Source organism: Leptonychotes weddellii, chromosome 2 (genome assembly GCF_054177405.1).
Source record: "Leptonychotes weddellii isolate Sample4059 chromosome 2, ASM5417740v2, whole genome shotgun sequence".
NCBI classification, from domain to species: domain Eukaryota; kingdom Metazoa; phylum Chordata; class Mammalia; order Carnivora; family Phocidae; genus Leptonychotes; species Leptonychotes weddellii.
Window position 1 is genome coordinate 121,420,797 of NC_138370.1, and position 22,473 is coordinate 121,443,269.

Here is a 22,473-nt window from a genome sequence, read left to right on the forward strand (position 1 = left end):
TATAACAGGTTAGAAACTAGTTGTGAATGTGTCTGATCTAAAGGCACCTATTGGAAATCAGTCACTTCCACATGATCTTTGGAGAATCCTCTTTCTCTGAGGCTTAATAAATATTTTATGGGTTCCCAGAGTCAACTGGCCTCATTTCAGTTCTACCCATCTAGGAACTTTTATGTTGATCTTATCTGTCCACCTTATGTGTCTGGCATTTTAGAAGAACCACCCCAATATTGGAGCATTTGAGTGCTTCATGGCCAGCACTGTGTGAGACACTTCAGATGTATTAATAGAACCTGCATAACATCCCTGAGGAGTAAGAGTGACCCACTGCACATAGAAGACACCAAGGTTTAAGAGGATTGGAGCATTTGCTCTCAAGCCCACAGAAACTAGGTCAGCAGTAGCATCTGAATTTGAACACAGTCATGACCATTCCAGCCCATTCCTAGTCTTTCTTGAAATGTAGGGTCTTGCACCCAGGGTAATTCTTTCAAATGCATATGCCCAGGTCCTGCATTGGACATACTGAACCTATTCTTCAGAAGTAAGGTAGACTCTACATGCTGAAGAAGTTCCCTGGTGATTTTGTGCCACACAGGTATTTACATGGTTGCTTCTGAATCCAAGAACACAGAATTGCAGTCAGATTCCAATGGCTCATGAAAAGGGTTTCTTTTCTAGCCGTGACCTTTTCACTGCCCTCTACTACCTACACATCAAAATATGCTGAAATTCCAATGCGCACAATTAGAGAAGGTTGAAATTCCCAGTCCATTATGTGAATTAAGTGTGGAGGAACTCCTTGTTTAATTAAAAGAAAGAAAGCACCCCCGCCCCCCCAACGCCAGCTTGAAAAATGGCATGGAAATTCTGAAACGGAATCTTGGTGAAAATTTTTGACTGTTTCAGTTATTTAAATAAGCAATATAATTCAGTTGATAGACTCGGTTGCCCAGAACATTCAACAATATTTACATGACCTATGAGAAAAATCTTAAAGTAAAAGAAATTAATAGAATCTTTTAAACCAGCACATGCCAGGCAGTGAACAAAGTGCTTTACAGACAACTTATTTCAGTCCTACAATGACCTTAACAAAGTAGATTTTATTATTTCCATTAAAAAATGGAAGAAACTCGATTTCAGAGAAATTATTTGCTTACCATAACTCTGCTACTAAGGACAGCCCAAGGATGTGAACCCACCCATTGTGTCCAAAATGCCCTGTGCTCTCTACCACATCACAGTGCTTCACAGGATTCCATGCCAGTGGTTCTCGAAGAGAAGATACTGGATCAGCACAGCAGCATCACCTGGGAACTTGTTAGAGATGCAGATTCTCAGGTCCCACCCCAGTCTTACTGAGTCAACAGCTCTGGGGCTAAGACTCAGGATCTGTGTTTTAACAAGCCCTCCAGATGATTCTAATGCATCCTCAAGTTTGAGAACCACTCTCTATTTCATTCTCAGCTGCCCAGAAAACCAAAGCAAAATGAGTAAACAAGTCACAGATTCTTTTATGGGAGGTGGAAGAAGAATTTGACGATGAGCTCATTGTTTCAGGAATGTTGGCATTTTTACAGACAGACAAAACTATTTGCATGGCCTGCTTCGTTGCAGGATTCCTTCCTTAACATTTAAACTACTAATCAGTGCTTGACTTCATCTGTTTGCACTAACCCTAACTCCCTAACAAAGTGTCATGCTAGTGTGGGACACAAATACTTAACAAAGTTTTTATTTTTCCAAAAAAATCACGTTTGATCAGATTTCCATCAGCATCCCTTAAACACTTAAAGTTGCTTTCCTTTTTTTCCAAACTTGACCTTCAGATGCCCCCAAAGGGACAATGATCCTGAAAGCAGTTGGAAAATAAATTAAAGCAAGCAATCTCTAAATAAAGGGAGTGGGGAAACTAACAGGAGCTCTTGACATTAATCATTGTTGCTACTTGTGACGCAGGGGTGGCTCAGTCGGTTGAGCGTCCGACTATTGGTTTCGGCTCAGGTCACGATCTCAGGGTCATGACAGCAAGCCCTGCATCGGGCTCCCTGCTCAGTGTGGAGTCTGCTTGCGATTCTTTCCCACTTCCTCTCCCTCTGCCTCTACTCCTCCCCCTGCTCTAAGTAAGTAAGTAAGTAAGTAAGTAAATAAATAAATAAATAAATAAAATCTTTAAAAAATTGTTGCTACTTACTGTGTGCCAAGTCTTGTGCTAAGCACGCTTCCTGCATTAGCTCATTCAATCCTCACAAAAGACTTGTAAGGCAGATGTAAAACCTCCTATTTACAGATAATGATAAAACTGATGCTTAAGTAACTTGCCCAAGTTCACACAGCCAGCAAGTGGTCAGTCTCATCAGCCTCTGCTTCTGATTACTAAGCTAGGCTGCATCTCATTTGAACCATCTTCATGTCAATAGTTTTCTCTGATCTTTTTTTTCTTAAAGATTTTATTTATTTGAGAGAGAGAGAGACAGAAATAGTGGCAGAGAGCATGAGGGGGGTGGAAAGGGAGAAGCAGACTCCCCGCTGAGCAGGGAGCCCTGCGTGGGGCTCACTCCCAGGACCCCGGGATCATGACCCAAGCCGCAGGCAGACGCTAATCGACTGAGCCCCCCAGGCGCCCCTTTCTCTGATCTTCTAAAACTCTCCAAAGGATCCGACTGCTTTCTGAGCTCGTCCCCAATTTGACCTTCTTCCTCTAAATGGCACCAACCTCCACAAACTGGGAGTCCGTTTGAGGCGTCTCTCTTTCCCTGCACATTCAATCCATCAGCAATCTCCCCATCTTCTTTGCCCCTGCTGTTGTCCAACTCACCATCACCATTCCCCTGGACACAGACATCTGCAGCAGTCTCCTTTCCTACCATTGCCAGCCTCCAACCACCTCCCACGCAGCAGCCAAGGGGTCTACGGCATTGGTCTGCACAGCCCTGGCCCTGCATGGCTTGGCCCAGCCTCCCTCTTTGCCCTCACCTGCAGCTACTCTCCCCTTTGTCCAGCACACTTCAGTTCTCTGACAGCCCAGCTGATGTATGTTGAATTCTTCCTCATCTTAACGCCTTTGTTCATGCTGTTCCCTCTATCTGGAATGTTCTTCTACCTTCACTCCTCTGCTTAAAGGCCATCTTCTCTGACAGGCCAGCCCTGGCCACTGGACCTGAGCGGGTCCTCTCCTGTTGGTCTTCGTCTCAGCAACCCTTCCCCACTTAGGGCCCTCAGCACTCGGTATTATCTCTCACTGTTTATATCTGTGTCTCCCCACCTCCTCCAACATAAAATTCCAGGGGGCAGAGACCTTTTGTTTTACTACGGTATATCCAGCTCCAGCCCAGTACTCAGTCTTCAGATAGGGCCTTAATAAACAACTGTGAATGAGTTTGCTGGAAGAAAATGGAAGGAAGATGGTGTGGAATTTCTCCAAGGCCTACATAAGACAGTTGGCTGCTTGATGAAATTACTCCCTTCAAACATCAATAGTCCAGAAATCAAAGTGACCATTGTATCCTGGGAGATGTGGACGAGGTTAGAAATATTTCGGTGGCCACTTTCAGCACCACAGGCTATTCCAGGTCTTTCAAAGCTGGTTCCAGAAGCCAGGGTGGAAGACTGGTGAACCAGGGATGTTTCCAGTGATTCCATTATGTCTTTCTTCCTGTCTCTCCAAGCACTCAGGGGTTCTCTGGCAGAGGCAGCAAACCTAACTATCTGGATTGGGTCTGAAACACCAGTCCTCCAGAAAGTCTTTATCAACACAAACTTCCTTCTCAGAAGAATTTTCATTATTTGTTTGAAGCAGAGTATAAACAATTTATATTTATCTTCTTCTGAGTTATTTAGCACCAGTATCTGAGGATTACATTCTTCCTCCACAATCCAAGTCAGGTTTAGCTCAGCTAAGAGTTCTTGACCAAACTCTCTTCTTGGCCAAGAGCCACAAAGAGTTGAAAACTAGGGTGGCGATACCGGCCACATCCTCAGTGAGAGGAAGTGCATTTCTAACTTCATCTTCTAGGGGAGCCACCTCTGTCAAAGGGACCTGCTCTCTAACTGTGGAAGATAAAGGGAACCTGGCTCACTGAACTGGGGAACCTGGCCTCATCCACATCTTCTGAAATGGGTACTTGGCTAGAAAACGGAGCTGGTTTGGCAGGATGTTGGGACTACAGTGTGACACACACTCTCCTCCCACGTCACCTCTATGGGAATGGAAATCCACCCAGGAGGGACCGAGACGGGGGACGTTTGCTGTTTGTAATATTACAGAAAGAACATTTCTTGCATCTGTGGCCACGGTCACTCATGCCCACATGACATGATGGCAATATGCATTATTTTATGAGTTTTGTGTAAGTGTGTGTTTGGGAAGTGACAATCCTCACAATAAGTTGCTAAGAATTCTTCCTAATGTAAAGTAAACCTCCATAATGGGAACTCCTTGTAGAGTTTATACAAAGGCTACTGGGATTATTAAGATTCTTTGTAGCCCTTGGAGGATCCCGAAAAAAGACGTGTAATACCTCCCTGATTCTCCTTGTCTCCCTCCTATCACCCCATGGGAGTTTTCTTACTGCTCTTCAAATACACCTTGCCTCAGGCTACGCCTGCTGTTCTCTCTGCCTGGATGCTCTTCCCCAAGATATTCTTCCAGCTCACTCCCTCACTCCATGTTGACTTCTGCTCACATATCTGAGCAGAAAATAACACTCCCCGTCACTGTCATTATCTAGCTCTGCTTTTCTCCAGAGTACTTTAAACTGACGTTATATATTATACATTTGTTTCTTTATTAGCCATCTTCCTTAATAAAATCAGAGGCATGTAAGCTCCACGTTTTTTAAATTTCTCTTTCTCTGTATTTCCAGAGCCCAAAACAGTGTCTGGCACATAGTAGATCTTAGCAAATATTTGTTGAATAACTAAGTGAATAAAAAATGCTTTCTTATTCTGAGTCTTGCTTTCTTTCATAATTCTCAAATGCCACTACCAGACTTTTCAGAGCTCCATGACACACCTCAGAAATCTGAGTAATGCATTCTTCAAACCTTTTGTAAATGCTGTTCAGATGGGGCTGTCACTACCCCTATTTAAACATGTTTCCGAAACCTAGGTAAAGTATTTAATCAAACACAAATGGTTAAAAATAAAAGGAGCAAAGATCTGATCATAGAGGAAGGGACAGACTTGAGGATTTTCTGCCCTTTTGACTTACTCTCTTTTATTTTGTGTAAGACCCCTACATCTGTCTTAATCTTATTGCTCAGTACTCTAAAATACTTGCGTTTTCCAACTGCTCTGCATCCACCAAAACACAGGCATTCAAGAGAATCAAATTATACCTTCTCCCCTTCACATTCCTTGCTCTCAATCTAAAACTTTTTCTTTTCCTCTTTGCCTCTGATTTACCAGGCTTCTTCAGTAGCTACTCATTAGATTTGGCAAATTACACCTTTTAGTATGATTAAATGTGAAAGAGGGGCCCCACGCCTTCAGTGGGTGAGTTGGGGTCAGGAAGCGGCAAAGGATAGCTCTTTAATGCTTGGTCTATTCATTCCTGGGAAGCCTCTCTCTTCTCACTCAGATTAGACAGTTTCTTTCTAGACTCTGTCCTGAAACAAAGCTCTAATGTTTTGATTTGAAATCCAGGTCTTACCTGTTTTTCATTAACTTCCTGCAGAGGGCCAATTCTGCAGCTGCCAATATTTATCTAAATACGCTTCGGGAACATGGTTTAAAACACACACCAGACCAGAAGTTGCATCATGTTGAAGAGCACCTAATCAGGCACGATGCCCATTCTCCTCGGGATGTGAAAAGTCTAGCTCGGTGAAAACAATTATAGAGCCAGATCTTTCAGCCCTAAGATGCAATAGACAAGGAGACCAGAGGAGAAATTTAACACGACCACATGCGTGTAACGCAAGTGTTCTTCCCACACATGTTTGCATGGTTAGGAAGAGCAAACACACCAGGAAAGAAAGGTCTGACGGGATGTTCCACCAAAGCAAGACATATGAACTGGACAGGGCTCTCACCAGTTTCTTGTACCCAGGACCAGTAGCATCATATGTCCAGGGCTGGTATCATCCAGGGAACAGAAGTGGAAAGGCATTATCTTCCCAAATGCTCTCTCCCATTAGCACACTGCACCTTTCCCGGGAGCCCTACTGCGATTGTCACTACTCTGTGTTACACAGCAGAAATGGGACCATTGTGTCCTCACGGGTCAAACTGCACCAGTCTTGTTTCCAGGAGAGAGAGGAAGGGTCAGGCAGGGAAGGAAAGTTATGCTCTCCTTTTCATCAAGAACACATTTTCAGGGATTAATTTTTCCTATTAGCCAGTTTCCACCCTAGATAAGCTTTCTCCAACCTTTCCACTTTCAAGAATCCCTTTAAGTATTTCTTCTCCACGGACCCCGTGTTTTGAGTGATTCTATCTGCTAATTTGTACTTATTACAAAGCATTACTCATTTTCCCCTGTGTTACTTATTATTTAAGATAGGAACTTCCAAGCAGAGGTTCTGATCAGCACAAGGTAACCAGCGCCTGCGTGTTAATATCATTTTAGTAAAAAAATAAAGGAATATGATATTTCGGAAATTCTGTGCAGCTTCAGTGTGAGTTACGTATGTGTGGTACGATAAAGAATATCTCTAGTCTTTGTCCTGGGTTCCTGGCAGAGAGCGTTAAAACCATCAGAATTTCCTGATAGGAGTGTCTTTATTATGCTGCCGAGGTGACTCATGGTAGACCTCTGCATAGGTATAAGATGGGGATGATTGGCAGTTTGGGAGGGAAAGGAGACTAGAGATTAAGTTCAGTCCTGTGGCCAGTGACTTAATCAATCACGCCTATGTAATGAAATCCCAGTACAAACTCTGCATAGAGCTCGGAGGAGCTCCTTGGCTGGTGGACACACGATATGCTGGGTGGGTGATCCGTCCTGACTCCACGGGGACACGACCTTTCCAGACCTTGCTCTATGTGTAGGTAGGCTTTATAATAAAACTGTAACTGTAAATACAGCACTTTCAGCGAATTCTGTGAGTTGTTCTAGACAATTACTGAACGCAAGAGGGTCATGGAAATCCCCAACTGTATGGGTTGGAAGAGCAGGTGGCTCTGAGACTTGCAGCTGACGTTGGAAGTGAGGGCCGAGCTCTTAAACCTGTAGAGTTTAACTCCAGGTAGTTCGTGTCAGAATTGTACTGTAGTATACCCACTTGGAGTAGGAACAGAGTATTCTGTGTCTTTAAACATATGGAAATATCCAAATGCACAGAACGTACAACACCAAGAATGAGCTGTAGGGTAAACTGTGGACTCTGGTGAGTATGATGAGTTAGTGCAGGTTCATCAGCTGCAAGAAATGTACCACTCTGGTGGGGGATGCTGATAATGGGGGACCCTATGCATGTGTCTATAGAAAATCTCTGTACCTTTGCTTCATTTTGCTATGAACCTAAAACTGCTCTAAAAAAATACTGCAGGGACGCGTGGGTGGCTCAGTCAGTTAAGTGTCTGCCTTTGGCTCAGGTCATGATCCCAGGGTCCTGGGATGGAGCCCCGCATCGGGTTCCCTGCTCACTTTGCCTGCTGCTCCCCCTGCTTGTGCTCTCTCTCTCTCTCTCAAATAAATAAATAAAATCTTAAAAATAAAATAAATACTGAAAATAGGAGTGGTCAGAAAGAATCTATTGGGGAAAACCCATCTGTGTTCAGATGGCTCAGAGACAATCATTCCAATGGGGAGGAGAATGCTATTGATTTGTAATAAAATCGGGCCCAGGAGACAGGCAGAAACTCCTTTACTAAAATAGCTGCAGGGATAATAATCAGCGAGGAATATGTTTTCTAAAAAAAAAAAATATTGAAATGATAATGATTACAACTAACATTTACTGACTGCTCACTACATGCCAGGCACTGTTAATGCATTTTATATGAACTGGGTTAATTCTCACAAGCACTAAATGATGCTGGTACTGTTGTTCTACCCATTTTACAGGGGAGGTAATGGGGACAGCAGGAGACTAAGTAACTTGCTCCAGGTCATATTCAAGAGCCTGCCTTTTAAACAATTAGAGAGTTATGAAAAGAAGACCTGGGACTGTGGCTGGACTGTCTTTCTTCTGCTCCCAGGAGAGCCCAGTACAGCAGGTACTTGCTGCTTTAATTGTTTACCCTTTTGATGAACTCCTTCCAAAGCTTGTAGGCAACCTATTTATGTGGTTACATTTTTGGAAAACATCTTTTATCCATTAGTTCCAGAGTGGCTCTCTGTTTCCCCTTCCTCATTTATAAAGTTGAGTTTGGAGTGGGGAAGGGAAAATGTATAGCCAGTAAGGATGTTATAACAGTTCATAATGATCACGGTGATGACGAGTTTAGGAAAATTTTAGGAGGATAATAAAAATACTAATTTGAGGATTCAAACAAAAGGTCAAAGGAAGTTAGGAATTGACCAAGGAGCAAAGAGCCCAGAACATTTGCTTGGGGAAGGCACATGTAGGAAAGATATCGTTATGGTATCTTAATAAAAAGTCACGTTCCCGCTCTTCCCGCCTCCCGCTGCCGTAGTGAGAGGGGCCGCCCCCACGACTGCCCACCTGCACGGAGGGCCGCCCGGAAGGGCTCCAGCGTCGGGATCGAGAGGAACAAGCAGACATACAGCCCAGTAACCTGAAGGCTCGCAACTCCTTCCGCCACAACCGGCGGATGCAGCGTAAGACGGTGGCCCTGGCGCCCGTGGCCGATGGCAAAGGTGTAGTGGTGCTCAGCTAGCGGAGGTCCGGCCACAGAAAACTTGCCACCTCCTACGTGCAGACCACCATTCTTGTTAGAATGCCCAGGCCACCCTAGCAGCATCAGGGGCACGATCCTCGAGAACAAGTACAGCCCAGATCTCCACATGACTGCCATTCACAGAGCCGAGCCTTCCCGCTCAACCAGGAGCCTGTGATGGCGAAGAGGCCGTGGGCCCGCCCCACCAAGAGCTCCTGAGCACCTGCCCGCCACTTCCAAAGCAGTAAAGGTATCAACCATACACACATATCATGTTCCTAAGACGTTCTAATTTGTAGTTTGCCCGAGTGTTTGCTATGGATCTAAAGGCAACCGAAAAGGACCCTGGGTCCAAACAGTGCAAAGTGATGAGACATCAGGCCTTTTCATCAGGGGTTAAGTAGGAGAACACAACCCTGAACAGAGATATGCAACATTTCCAAAGAAAGGAAATAGTAATTCAACATAGATTGTTAACGCATCTGAAACAATGGGAGGGTTGCAACATATCTAGAATATAAAGACCTAGGAAACCAGCTATTGTTTCATCTGCAACGGAAATATACTAAAATAGCAACCAGTCTTCTCTCTCGATCATTATCACTCCAATAAACTCATCATCCTCTAGTAACCACACACTGATCTACAGTTCTGGAGAAAAGCATGGACTTGATTGCTTATTTGTGTTTAGGTGTGTATGTGCTTTTGTGTGTAAGAGGGAAAAAGAGAAAAGATAAAACTTAGTGATAAGAATATTCACAGAAATCTCAGCGTTTTTTTATTGTGGTAAAAAAAAGCATAACATAAAGTTTACCACATTAACCATTTTTAAGTGTACAACAGTTCAATAGTGGTGAAAATATTCACAGTATTGTGAAACAGATCTCCAGGACTTTCTCATTGTGCAGAACTGAAATTCTATACCCATGAAGCAACAAATCCCCTTCAGCCCCTGGAAACCACAACTCTGTTTTCAGTCTCTATGAATTTGACTACTTTAGATGCCTCATATAAATGGAATCATAGTATTTTGTCTTTTACTACTGGTTTATTTCACTTAGCATAATGTTCTCAAGGTTCATTCATGTTGTGGCATGTATCAGAATTCTCTTCCCTTTTAAGGTTGAATAATACTCCATTGTATGTCTATACAGGAGCCCCCACCCACACCCACTGGGGATGCATTCCAAGACCCCCACTGAAACTGCAGATAGTACTGAATCCTATATACACTATGTCTTTTTTTTTCCCTAAACATGCATAGCTACGATAAAGTTTAATTCATAAACTAGGCACAGTAAGAGACTAACAACTTTGAAGGTGTCAGCTGACCAACTAATTGGAGAGCCTGACCTATGTCAATTTACTAACGGACTAGGACGAGAGGAGACTTTTCTTTTTTAACACCAGCATTTTGGAGAGATGCTTTTTTTTTTTTTTTTTCCATCTGACTCTACTAAGTATCCATTAGCAATAATCACGCCTCGGATAAATCTCATTGGCTAAGATACTGCCACTGTGCAAAGCTCTACTAAGTATCCATAATAGCAGGGGGAATTTTAGACCTGGAAAGAGGACAGCTTGGCCTCCTGGCCAGTGGTAAGGGAATAACCTGGGGCCAAGAAAACCTCGCAGCAGCACACCTCCCACAAACACCACCCATACCTTGGGCTGGTATATCTCCATACAAGTTATTCTTTAAGCCTTTCTGTCCCTCACTCAAGAAATGTAATGTATGTTCATCATTAACAAAAAAATTAGGGCATGGAAGGTGATGCACTGAAAAATAAATGTGCCCTTGCTCACAGTTCTGCCTTTCTAGAAAGTTTTCATGTAATATAGTCTTTTTTTTTTTTTAAAGATTTTATTTATTTATTTGACAGAGAGATATAGAGAGCACAAGTAGGCAGAGTGGCAGGCAGAGGGAGAAGCAGGCTCCCCGCTGAGCAGGGAGCCCAATATGGGGCTCGATCCCAGGACCCTGGGATCATGACCTGAGCCGAAGGCAGCCGCTTAACCGACTGAACCACCCAGGTGCCCCTTTAATATAGTCTTTATGTATATACATAAATATATGTAAATACATAAATATATATACATGTATATACATAAAGACCATATACATGTATATGTATATACATATACATATAAACTGTATTATGTGTGTGTGTGTGTGTGTGTATATATATATATATTTTTTTTTTTTTTTTTTTTTTACTTTCTTTTAAACAGAATCATCAGAGCCTGGGTGGCTCAGTCATTAAGCGTCTGCTTCGGCTCAGGTCATGATCTCAGGGTCCTGGGATCAAGCCCTGTGTCAGGCTCCCTGCTCAGCAAGGAGTCTACTTCTCCCTCTGCCTCTGCCCCTCCCCTCGTTCGTGCTCTCTCTCTCTCCGAATAAATAAAAATCTTTAAAAAATTAAAAAAATAAACAGAATCATTCTCCACATACTATTCTGTAACTTGATTTTTTTCATTGATTAACATATCTTTGGACACTTTCTTATGTCAATATATAGGGAACTGACCCCCTTGCTCCCCATTTTTTTTTAACGACCACATAAAAATGGCTGTAAGCTAGGGGCACCTGGGTGGCACAGTCAGTTGAGCACCCGATTCTTGGTTTTGGCTCAGGTTGTGATCTCAGGGTCGTGAGACCCAGCCTGGTGTTGGGCTCTGTGCTCAGCACAGAGTCTACTTGGGACTTTCCCTCTCCCTCTGTCCCCCTCCTCAAATAACTATTTAAAAAATGGCTGTAGGTTACAAATGAGTAATTTAATAATTTCATGCCCATTTATGCTGGCCATTTATGCTGTCTGCATATTTTCATTAATACAAATGAATGTCTTTAGGCCTATATTTTTTCAGCCTTATGCAAGTGTATCAATAAGATAAATACCCAGAAATGGAATAACTGGTTAAAGGGGGTGTGCATGTAAACATTGATAGATATCACCAAAATGCCATCCAAAAGTGTGCCAGGTTTCGTCTCCCATGATCAGAGTATGAGAGTGCTTGTCTTGCCCACAGACTCTGCAATACTGGTCTCATTATGTGTTTTTTTCACCTCTACCAATTCTCTGGTAGAAATGGTTTCTCATTGTGTTATTCATGTTTCTTTATTTCCTAGTGAGTGATCACATCTTTTCATGTGTTTGTGGGACATTTGTAATTCTTTTCATGTCCTATTCATGTCTCTGACAAATTTCCATCAAGTTTTTTTTATTGATTTATTCAAGTAATTTTTATGTTGAGAAAATAAGTTTTTTGTCTGATGTGCTCCAAATATTTTTTTCCCTGTGGGTTGTCTTCTGACTCTACTAATAGTGTTTTTTTGTGGTCATAAATCATAAGTTTATATGCAGTTAAGTAGATCAATATTTTTCTTTTAGGCTTTTGGCTTGTGTCATAGTTGTAACTGCTGTCCCTACTCCATGATTATTTTTAACATTCACCCATATTTTGTCTCTTTCATTTCAGATTTTATCCACCTGAAATGCATTTTAATGTAAGAAGGGGGAAGGAATATAGATTTACTTTTTTCCCAAATGGCTAGAAATTTCTCTAACATTATTTGTGAATAAGCCATCTTTTCATGATATGAAATGTTATCCTTATCACATAGTAAACTCCCAAATCACCTACTAAATTTACTCTGTTACTCACCTCTACTTTGGTGTCATCACAAATTATTTTAACTATGTACCTCTATGATACATGTTCATATTTTATTATTTTTAGATATCCCCTTGCTTTTTTGGCATGTTATATTTTCAAATGAACCTTTTATCAACTTAATATTTTGACTTTTTGTATTTTGATTTGACTAAGATAAGTTACTGTATTGTGAAGGCCTGAGTTTTACTTACCCAGATAGAAGCCATGATATTCCACCTTTGCTTGAGTTGAGATCAGACAAACCTATTAAACGAAAAAAATTACTAAACAGAATAAATCTGGGATTCAGAATACAATAATCTCAGAATAACCCTAATCTTTAATCCAGAAAATAGAAGTCAACATTCAAAGAGACCATCTCAGTAAAATGATGTGTCTCTAGCATCAAGTACCCTATTTGCTAAACAAACATTTACTGAGCACCCACTATGTACAAGGGACTATGCTGGACCTGGGAAGGGGTCAAAACAAGAGAGAAAAAAAATCACTGTACTTAAGGGGTTTACAAATATGTTTCCTGGAAAGCAAATTCTTGACTCGTTTAAAAATCCAATAGAACTATGTTGATTACCGCGTTCTTTTAACCAGGATAGATACCATCCTAGGGAATAACAAGAGAAAAAGAAATTGTCTCCCCGGACCCCATCCCCAAACAAATTTTAGCTGGCTTCAGTTGGATTCTTTGTGTTTGATTGTGATATCTCCATTTACATTTTACAAGGCTCCAAGCCTACAGCCTGTTATAAACATGCCTGCTCTTTGAGGAGGCAGTCCGGTTCCTGGTAGGGCCCAGAGGTAAAAAGGGCAATTCTTTAGTGGAGCCCTATTGGGAACCCAGGCACTTTTCCTATGTAGACATTATTCAAACATGCTGGCATATCTCCAGGGTTGATTTAGAAATGCAAGTCACTCCCACCAATCCTGGGAACAAAATATTCTAAAAATTCAACGATAGCCCCAGAACAAAGATCAGTAGGAAATTACACTAGTAGTCTCTGGAATTATTTAGCCTGATTTTCTCAGGCCCTCTGTAGCCTAGGGCAGTGGGCTTTCTAGTTACCACGTCTACCATTACATCCCTCCAGATAGACAGTGGATACAAGGTGTCACTAGTTCTCACTTTGCCTCTGAAAGCTCAATCTCCTTGAGCTTCCATTTCCTCATCTGCAGAAAGGGAAGAGGAGGGCTGCTGAAATCATATGTATAATAATATCAGCTGGAATTCTGAGTTCTTACCATGTGCCAGGTCATATAAAAAGCACTAGAAGGTTAATTTCACAAGGCTTTTTGTCATATTAGTTCACTGGGGCATAGAAGGCACTAAAAAAAATACTGAATGAATGAAAGAATGATTTAATATAAGCCTCACAACAATCTAGGGAGCGAGGTGTCATTAAGAACATCTCCACTTTACATATAAAGAAGCTGGGGCACAGAGAAGGTACAATAATGTTCTAGCCACACAGCAAGTAAGTGTCCCCCTACAGAATCTGGACAGTCACACTCCAAAGGTATGAAGTTAACTCCCATGCTCTGCCTTACCCAAGGGCCTGCCCCATACATTGTCACAGCTGATGCGCAATATGTGTTGATCCAGTATAATTTGTAAATTATTAACAATTATTATTGATTTAAATGTTAAGAAGAAATCACTCCACAGCGGGGGCCAAATGACCTTACAACAGAACTTTAAACATCCTTTTCAGAAAGGGATTCGAGCATCTACATCATTTTCTTTACTTCATCCTCCCTCCCTATTTCTCAACAGATGGCTCTCTACACGACCACTACAGCTCTGTGAACAAGATTCTGGGTGTCTTTACATCTTTAAACTCCCTTTCTCGTCAGTCTGTCACTTTCTGCCTTCATGAAGCCAGTGGGGATATCTTTGGAGAAAAACGTTTTAATGAGTTACATTTTTTATGATGTTGATAAAACAAGTTGTAAATATAGCTCTCCCCAAGGGCAGAGTCTTGCTGTCTGTGCAGAACACAAATCCTGGGGCAGAATTTCTGTCCAGCAGTGTAACTCCTTATCAGCAGCCAGAGGGGCCTTCAGCGGACCCGGGCCTCTGGGACCCTGCACAAACCACAGTTTCCTATATATGGTCATTTGCAATCAAGGACTCAGATTCCCCACCTGCTGACTCAAATGCCAGTGGGATGAATCATGAGTCGTGGCTGCCACTCTGTTGCAATCAAAGAAAAGGTGAGTCTTTTCTAAGGAAAAGCCAACTTCTCAGATTCCCCACGCTCAGTATCTAAATACACTTTTCTTCTACCACCAAAAAAAAAAAAAAAAATTAAACGAAATAAAATAAATGATCTCCCTTAAGAGGAGCAAATGCTCACAAGGATGGGTGGGGTGCCAAGTCCTCCGAAGGAGCTCGAGCCAGCCCCTCCTGATTCGCCAGGGACCCAAAGGACAGTTGTGACTCCCTGCTCTGTTTCTGTCCCCAAGACGTTTAGGGCTGGGGAGGCTGAGATGGCCAGCTGGTTCCCTAAAAGTGAAGGGTCTCGGACCGGACAGCGGGGTGTCAGTCTGCGCCCCGCCCTCACCATAGCTGGGTGACCCTCCCAGGGCGCACCACGTTTGCACCTCTGGGCCTCAGTTTCCTCCATTCTGAAATGGGGGACGTGGACTCTCTGCCGCCGAACCCCCGCGGCCCGCTGGTCTGCGGCGTGGGCCGCGCTCCCGGGGAAGTGGGCCCGGTGCCCGCCACCGCTCCCAGACGCCTGGCAGCCGCGGGCGACTCGCCGCGAGGCCGATCTTACCTGCAGTGCGGCCGAGGGACCCGGCGTGCGGGAGAACGGCGAGAGAGAGTGCACCCCGGCCGCCGCCGCTCGGCGCCGGCTGGGCCCGCGCCCGCGACCGCACCCTTCCTCCCGCCCCTCCCCCGGCCTCCCGGCTCCGCCTGACCCGCGCCCGGGGCCCTGGGAAAGGCGAGCCGCGCCCCTCGGCCGCCGGGGCTCCACGGCTGTACCCTCGCGTCGCAGCCCTCCGCTTTTCGGGGGTGCAAAAGTAAATGCTTTGTGCCAGGCACAGTTCTAAAGTCCTTACGAGGAGGCCCTCATTTAAATCTTGCAACAGCCCTATACGGTAGATACAGGTTTCCAGGGTATCCGAAAGTAGAGTTCCTGGGAAGCCTTTCCTAAGCTGAAATGGCGTGAGGTGAAGAAAAGATCACCATTAATTTATATGGAAAAAACTTTCGGGCATTCCCAGACCACACACCCCCACCCCCACCCCAAATAACCGCTCTTAGGCTTTTCTGATACTTGAGACACATCTTGCCAGCAGATGGAAAAATACATCAAAACACAGCACAAGTGCTCGTGGATCCAGTCCTCAGCTGTGGTGACTTGATGCTGAGATGCTCAGTGTCATCCTGGGGAAAGGAGGGCGCCCACCATCCTGGTGGCTCAGTCGGTTCAGCGTCTGCCTTCGGCTCAGGTCATGATCCTGGGGTCCTGGAATCTAGTCCTGCACACATCAGGCTCCGTGCTCCGCGGGGAGTCTGCTACTCTCTCTGCCCCTCCCCCGAGCTTGTGCGCGTGCAATTTATTTATTTTAATAAATAAATAAAATCTTTAAAAAAATTCCTGGGGGAAGGAGCTTGGGGGGCACTCTGGCTAGAGGTGTCTGCTCCCTTTATAATGAATGCCTGCTGCTAAACAAATGCCCAAGACTTTCCGATCTTGCCTTTTTTCCTTTCTGCTTTCAGTTAGCCAAAGCAGCTACTAATAATGTAGGTATTTAGTGACAGCGAAGAAGCCTAACAGGCACTTTGGAAAGTCGGGGGATACCTGTACTGTGATTACCCACATTTTATAAATGAGGAAACCTAGACAGAGAGATTAAGTAACTTCAGCAAAGTCACACAAGGAGGAAATGGCAGAACTAGATTTTGAACCCAGGGAGTTTTGTTGTTCCTCTGCTAAGCTCATTGGCTCTCTAGTAAGAGGATAGGAACCACAGACTTGGGGAGATAGTAAGGTGGAAGGGCATTCTCGGCATCTGGAACAATAAAACAATTGAAGGAGGCTAAAAACCAAAGCCCTGGTTGTATTCAGGGAATTGTGAGCAGTTGTGTGTTGAAGGATGTAGTAGAGAATGATAGAAGCTACCATTTATTGGATATCAGGCATTGGACTCAGTACCTAATTGCATTCCCTCTTTTATCTTCAAGGCAACCCTAGGAGGTACTATTCTTCTCAGAATTTGCAGCAGAGGAAACAAGCTTAGAAAGGTCAAGTGATTTATCCAAAGCCACTTGAGTAAAAAGTGCCATAACTGGGACTCAGCACTGGCCTCAGCCCTTAGGTACCTTTCCTCTGGGCAGGGCTGGATCTTGAATGACACACTGCGGGTATTGGGGCATAATTTAGCAGTAGTAGGGAAGTACTGAAAGTGTTTGAGGGAGACTGGCAGACAGATCTAATTCATCCTCTAAAAAGATAGTTATGCAGGTTCCATAAACAAGGAATCAAAAGAGAGAAGAGAAAATTAAAATCCTATAGGGAGACTCTAGAGTCTCTGCTACCTGGACTTCAAAAGTGACAGTTAATTAGAGGTGGAATTAGGGCAACTGTGGCAGTTTGGGCTGTTGCAAGTGGGGTTTCGCCGTCTTTGTCTTGCCTTCCACATTAGTAAAATGCAGTTGAAAGTGCAGGACTCCACAACAAAGGCCTGAGGGCAAGAGCAAAGGATGAAGATCAGGATGGAACGGGCACTCTTTCCCAGAGAGAAGCAGGTGCCGCTCTAGGGCAGAGCCAATTCTAGGATTTGTTCAAGAGGCCGAGTTAGACAACAACCAAAAGGGCTGGGAACAACCTGACACGGGAACAATCAAGAAGAGCTGTATCTTAGTCCGTTCAGGCTACCATAAGAGGCTCCCGTAGACTGGGTGCTTATAAACAACAAAACACTTACTTCTCACTGTTCCAGAGGCTGGGAAGTCGAAGATCAAGGCTCCAGCAGGTTTCAAGTCTGGTGAGGGCTCCCTTCCTGGTTCGAAGACAGTTGTCTTCTTGCTGTGGCTCACATGGCCTCAAGGGCAAGAGAGCTCTCTGGGGCCTCTTTTGTAAGGGCACAGATCCCATTCATGACAGCTCTGCCCCCCCTGACCTAATCACCCCGAAGTCCCCACCTCTGAATACCATTGCTTTGGGAGGTAGGATTTCGATGTATTAGTTTTGGGGGGACACAAAATTCAGACCATAGTAAGCAGCGTACAACAACTCCCACAGTCTCCTCTTAAAAAGTTACTACATAAAATTTTTAATTGTGAAATATTTTAAAGATACCAACAAGAATAAATGATATTATAATAATATTGACTACCCGTGTACTCATCACCCAGCTTTATCAAAGCTTAAACATTATTCATTTAGAATGTTTTCAAGATATTTTAAAAGATAAATGGAGGGGTGCCTGGGTGGCTCAGTTGTTAAGCATCAGCCTTCGGCTCAGGTCATGATCCCAGGGTCCTGGGATCGAGCCCCGCATCCGGCTCCCTGCTCGGCAGGAGGCCTGCTTCTCCCTCTTCCTCTGCACCCCCTGCTTGTGTTCTCTCTCTCGCTGTCTCTCTCTCTGTCAAATAAATAAATAAAATATTTTAAAAATAAATAAAAATAAAAGCTAAATGGATACCATTGATGTTCCTTTTGTGCTCTTTTGGATCCATTTGCCTCCCTCTCTCTCCAGAGATAACCCAACAATAAATTCAGTGTTCTTATTTTTGTGCATGTTGTTATACTTGTTTCTTTTTTAAAAATTTTTATTTATTTATTTGACAGAGAAACAGAGAGAGCACAAGCAGGGGGAGTGGCAGAGGGAGAGGGAGAAGCAGGTTTCCCGCTGAGCAGGGAGCCCGATGCGGGGCTCGATCCCAGGACCCCAGGATCACGACCCGAGCTGAAGGCAGACGCCCAACTGACTGAGCCACCCAGGGGCCCCTATACTTGTTTCAAAGTATCTATATAGCCATAAATATTACATAATACTGTTTAGCAGGTTTTTAAACTTTAAATAAATGATATCATGATGTATTTTCTTCCACTAGCTTTCTGTTCAATGCTAGCCGCTCTAGTAGCTACAGTCATTTTAACTGCTGCATTGTATTTCGTTTTATGACTACATCATGGTTTATTCATCATTCTTCTGATGATGGACATTACATTGTTTCAATATTTTTCTACTATGAATAATTCAGCAATGAACATTATTGTACATAGTTTCTTGTTCACAGGCGTGTGGGTTGATGACATTATTATCACTTGAAAATAAAGTAAGGAAAGAAAAAAGAGAAAACACTTGAATGCTTGGTACAGGGAGCAGGTGGTTACTAGGAGAAGTTATGAATAGGCTTGCGGATTAGGTGACTTCAAAGAGTTTTTAAATGGGACAGAATCATGAAAAATTTTGAGAGGATGGGCAAATGTATCAGCTACTGCCACCATCATGCTATATAACAAACCATCCTGAAATTCAGGGGCTTAAGAGAAGTCATTTATTCTCTCAGAGCAGCAGGATGGCTGGGGTGGCTCTGCTTCATGTGTTCATTCTGAGTCCAGGCTAAAAAGGCAACAGCTAGGGCGCCTGGGTGGCTCAGTTGGTTAAAAAGGCAACAGCTACCTGGAGGAAACTCTTCTGGCGATGTCAGAGTGCAAGAGGGCACACTCAAATGCACAAGCACTTCTCAGGCCCTTGCTTGCACCGTGACTTCTAACATCCTCTTGGACAAATAGGATCACCAGTCCTATTGAGGGGGATGAGTGGGTGGGCAGAGAATAGTTCTGAACAGTAACCTAACCCATCTTAGCAGTATACAGAGAGGTGTTGAGGAGGGGTTGGGATCTCCCAACATGGCCAAACGTTGTCAAATGGAACAAGGACAACTAGAGAGGTTCCTACATCCAATAGTCAGGTCTGGGGACAGGTAGGAATATTGAAGGTCTCAAAATCCCAGGTGAGTGTTAGCCATGGAAATAAGACCTCCTGAGGAAAAAGAGCTCAACCAATAAACCATTAAATATTATTTTGGTCTTTGAAACAACAAAATAATCAAAAATTTAGCTCACTTTTCTTTTTTAAGCACCACAGCTATATGCCAGGCGCTGTTCTGAATGTGTTGTACACACCGTCTTATTTAACTTCCACCTCAACCAAATGAGGTAGGTCCTAGTATGTACTATTTCTAAGAGTTGCATAAACTGTACAGTGTAAGATCCTGGGCCAAGGTCACATAGCCAGTAAATCATGTACTTAAGATTCAAACCCAGTCAACCCACTCCAAAGCTTATCTTAATCATGACAATGATAAATCTACACATAATGCCAAGAGGTTGACCCAAGGGGCTTCTGTGAGAATGAGGGGGAGGAGAAAGGACTATCAGGTAATCTAGGTGAAACCATTCTTTTATGTTCAAAAGCTCCACAGTTAGTCACATTCTCTAACAACAGAAACTGCCATTATTCATGACCCCTTGTTAGCTCAGTAGACAGGGAAAGAAATATAGATTAATTGCCTTTTATGGGTCCCTCCCATTTCTGGAAGTAAATCATTCAACAAAAGAGACCCATGTGCAAACTGTTGGTTGACATGCAACAGTAGGAGAGGGGCAGATGGTTTGGGTATTCTGACTTCTGTGGTTCAAAATTCTGTACCAAATTATGATGTACCTGTATGGTAGGCAAAATAATGGCCCAAAATAATGCCTGGGAACTTTAAATATGTTTTGTTACATGGCAAGGGAGAAGAACTACGGTTGCAGATGGAATTAGGGTTGCTAATCAGCTGACCTTAATATAAAGAGATTATCCTGGAATATCAAGGTGGGCCAAGTATAATCACAAGGGTCCTTATATGGGGAAGAGGGAAGTGGAGGCTAAGCAGAGAGATGACTCAACTGGTCATTGCTGGCTTTGAAGATAGAAGGGGGTGATAATCCAAGGAATGCAGGGGGCCTCCAGAAACTGGATAAGGCAAGGAAATGGATTCTCCCTTGAAACCTCTAGACAGGATGCAGCCTGCCAACACTGCGATTTTAGCCTAGTGAGACCCATTTTGGACGTCTGACTGTAGTACTGTAAGATAATAAACTTGTGTCATTTTAAGCCACTAAGTTTATGGTAATCGGTTATGGCAGCAGTAGGAAGCAAATTCAGCACTCCTGTGGGCATGACCTCCACTGCGTGCCCCTTGCTTCTACCCTCCAAGCAGTGCAGGTAGATCCTCAAATCAGAGCCAAACAGTAATTGAATAAATCTGGTCATTGCTAAGAAAATTTAAAAGAGAACAGGAATAGTTGAACTTCCTCAGTTAATAAAACTGTCTTAAGATGGTTACATGGTTAAATTTTTTTTTTTTTAAATTCCAAAAAGCTGTCTATCAAAGTCTTGGCTCTTAACCTCCCCACCCCCCTCACCCCCCCACCTCATCCCTTCAACTCACTGCTGCCCTCTTCAGGTAAGCACTTTCTTTCTTTAGTTTCTTGTATATTCTTTCATTGTTTTTTTCTTTTTAAATAAAATCAAGCCATGAAATACACATTCTTATTTCTTCCCTTTATTACACAAAGGCAGTATATTTTTATAGTTTTGTACCTTACTTTTCTCAATTAATTTATTGCTTTTTGATTAAAACAGTGGTGTGGATTTATTTTACTTAAAATTCATTGGTAAGTATTTCTTGACTGCACACTACCTGTAGGTGCTGTGGAAGATTAAAAGGAAATAATGTGACATAGTTCAGTTATCAATGAGTTTATAATCTAACTGAGGTCAAGACCAACTCCTGGGAAGCTAAAGTCAGTAATTTAAGATGCTTTATCATTTGTTACATATAATGTTAAATTCTGGGGGAAAGGACTTGTGGCTTTAGAAGAAAAGGGACACTAGAAGTTTGGGACAGTCAGGGAAGCAGGCAATGCAATCTGAATGATTTTAATATGATCATTTGAAAGAAATCTTACTTTCTTTTTCATTTGAAATGTGTGCCCCGTATTTCTCAATCACAACCTTACTGCCATTGCTATTATCCTGAGAAATATTTTAGTGAAAATATTAACTTGAAGAAAAGGATTAGAACTAATCAATTGTCATTTAGATGCCAGCAAACTTTTGGTTTGGTTTATCTACAGTGACTTAAATGGTCAGAATGCCTTTTTTCTAGTCTTTCAGCAGGCTAATATGTGATGCCCTTTAAACAATACAGGGGCTACTGGGGCTCAGGAAGATCTCAAGCAGTGGTTCTCTGGTCTGGGACATGGGAACGCCTTAGAAGTGCAAATTCCCTCAGACCTACCCCAGACCTACTGCTTTAATAAGCCCTGCAGGTGATTCTGATGCAGCCTAGAGCTTGAGGAGCACTGGTTTAAGAGGACATCCTTCCTTAAACGGAAGAGGAGCTGCATTGGGACAAACAGAGAAACAGCCTTGCTTAAGGAGCGGGTGCATGGGGAGCCCGCCAGATTCACAAATCTAAAGTGATGATGAGCTTTCTTCCGAGAGAGAAGATGTGACGGTGTTCTGCCTTCCATTCTGCATTGTAACTCCTGACTCCCATTCAGAGGTTGCCATGATAAACTATTAAGTACCACCTCCTCCTGGAAAATTCTGGGATTAGCATAGTGGCAGGAGGCGGATATTTATTGAGAACCTATTATTTATGCCAGACATTGAGCAATGCCTTTGCAGAGACGGTCCTATTTCACACTTACTAGCCAGTTTCGATTCGGTGTGATTAGCTCTATTTTGCAAATACAGAGACAGGCTCAGAGGGCTTGCGGAACATGCACAGGTTGTGTTCCGCACAACCAGGAAGTAATAGGGCTGGATTTACATCCAGAAGGAAATGAGCAACAGGTGGTGGTAATGTAGGATTTATTTGAATTGTTTCAGGTTCAGGGTTTAATCTCTTTGGTTTCAGGATGGCAACTTTAAAACAAAACACATTCTAACCATTTTTTGAATTGTTCTCATTGTAACAACTGCCCAGTTACC

General features: G+C 43.1%; 1 protein-coding gene and 1 pseudogene across 1 annotated transcript in view; both read right to left on the reverse strand.

Moving 5' to 3' along the window:
* Window positions 1–15,457, reverse strand: part of ANXA3 (annexin A3) — a 295,648-nt gene extending 280,191 nt beyond the window's left edge. Inside the window, exons 1-2 of the mRNA XM_081812268.1 lie at window positions 15,243–15,457; window positions 12,660–12,711 (exon numbers count right to left, since the gene is read on the reverse strand). Coding sequence (XP_081668394.1) covers window positions 12,660–12,674 — 15 coding nt within the window. The 5' untranslated portion in view covers window positions 12,675–12,711; window positions 15,243–15,457. The remainder of the gene's footprint in view (window positions 1–12,659; window positions 12,712–15,242) is intronic.
* Window positions 10,245–10,318, reverse strand: LOC145720392 (U4 spliceosomal RNA; annotated as a pseudogene).
* Window positions 15,458–22,473: the final 7,016 nt, after the last annotated feature.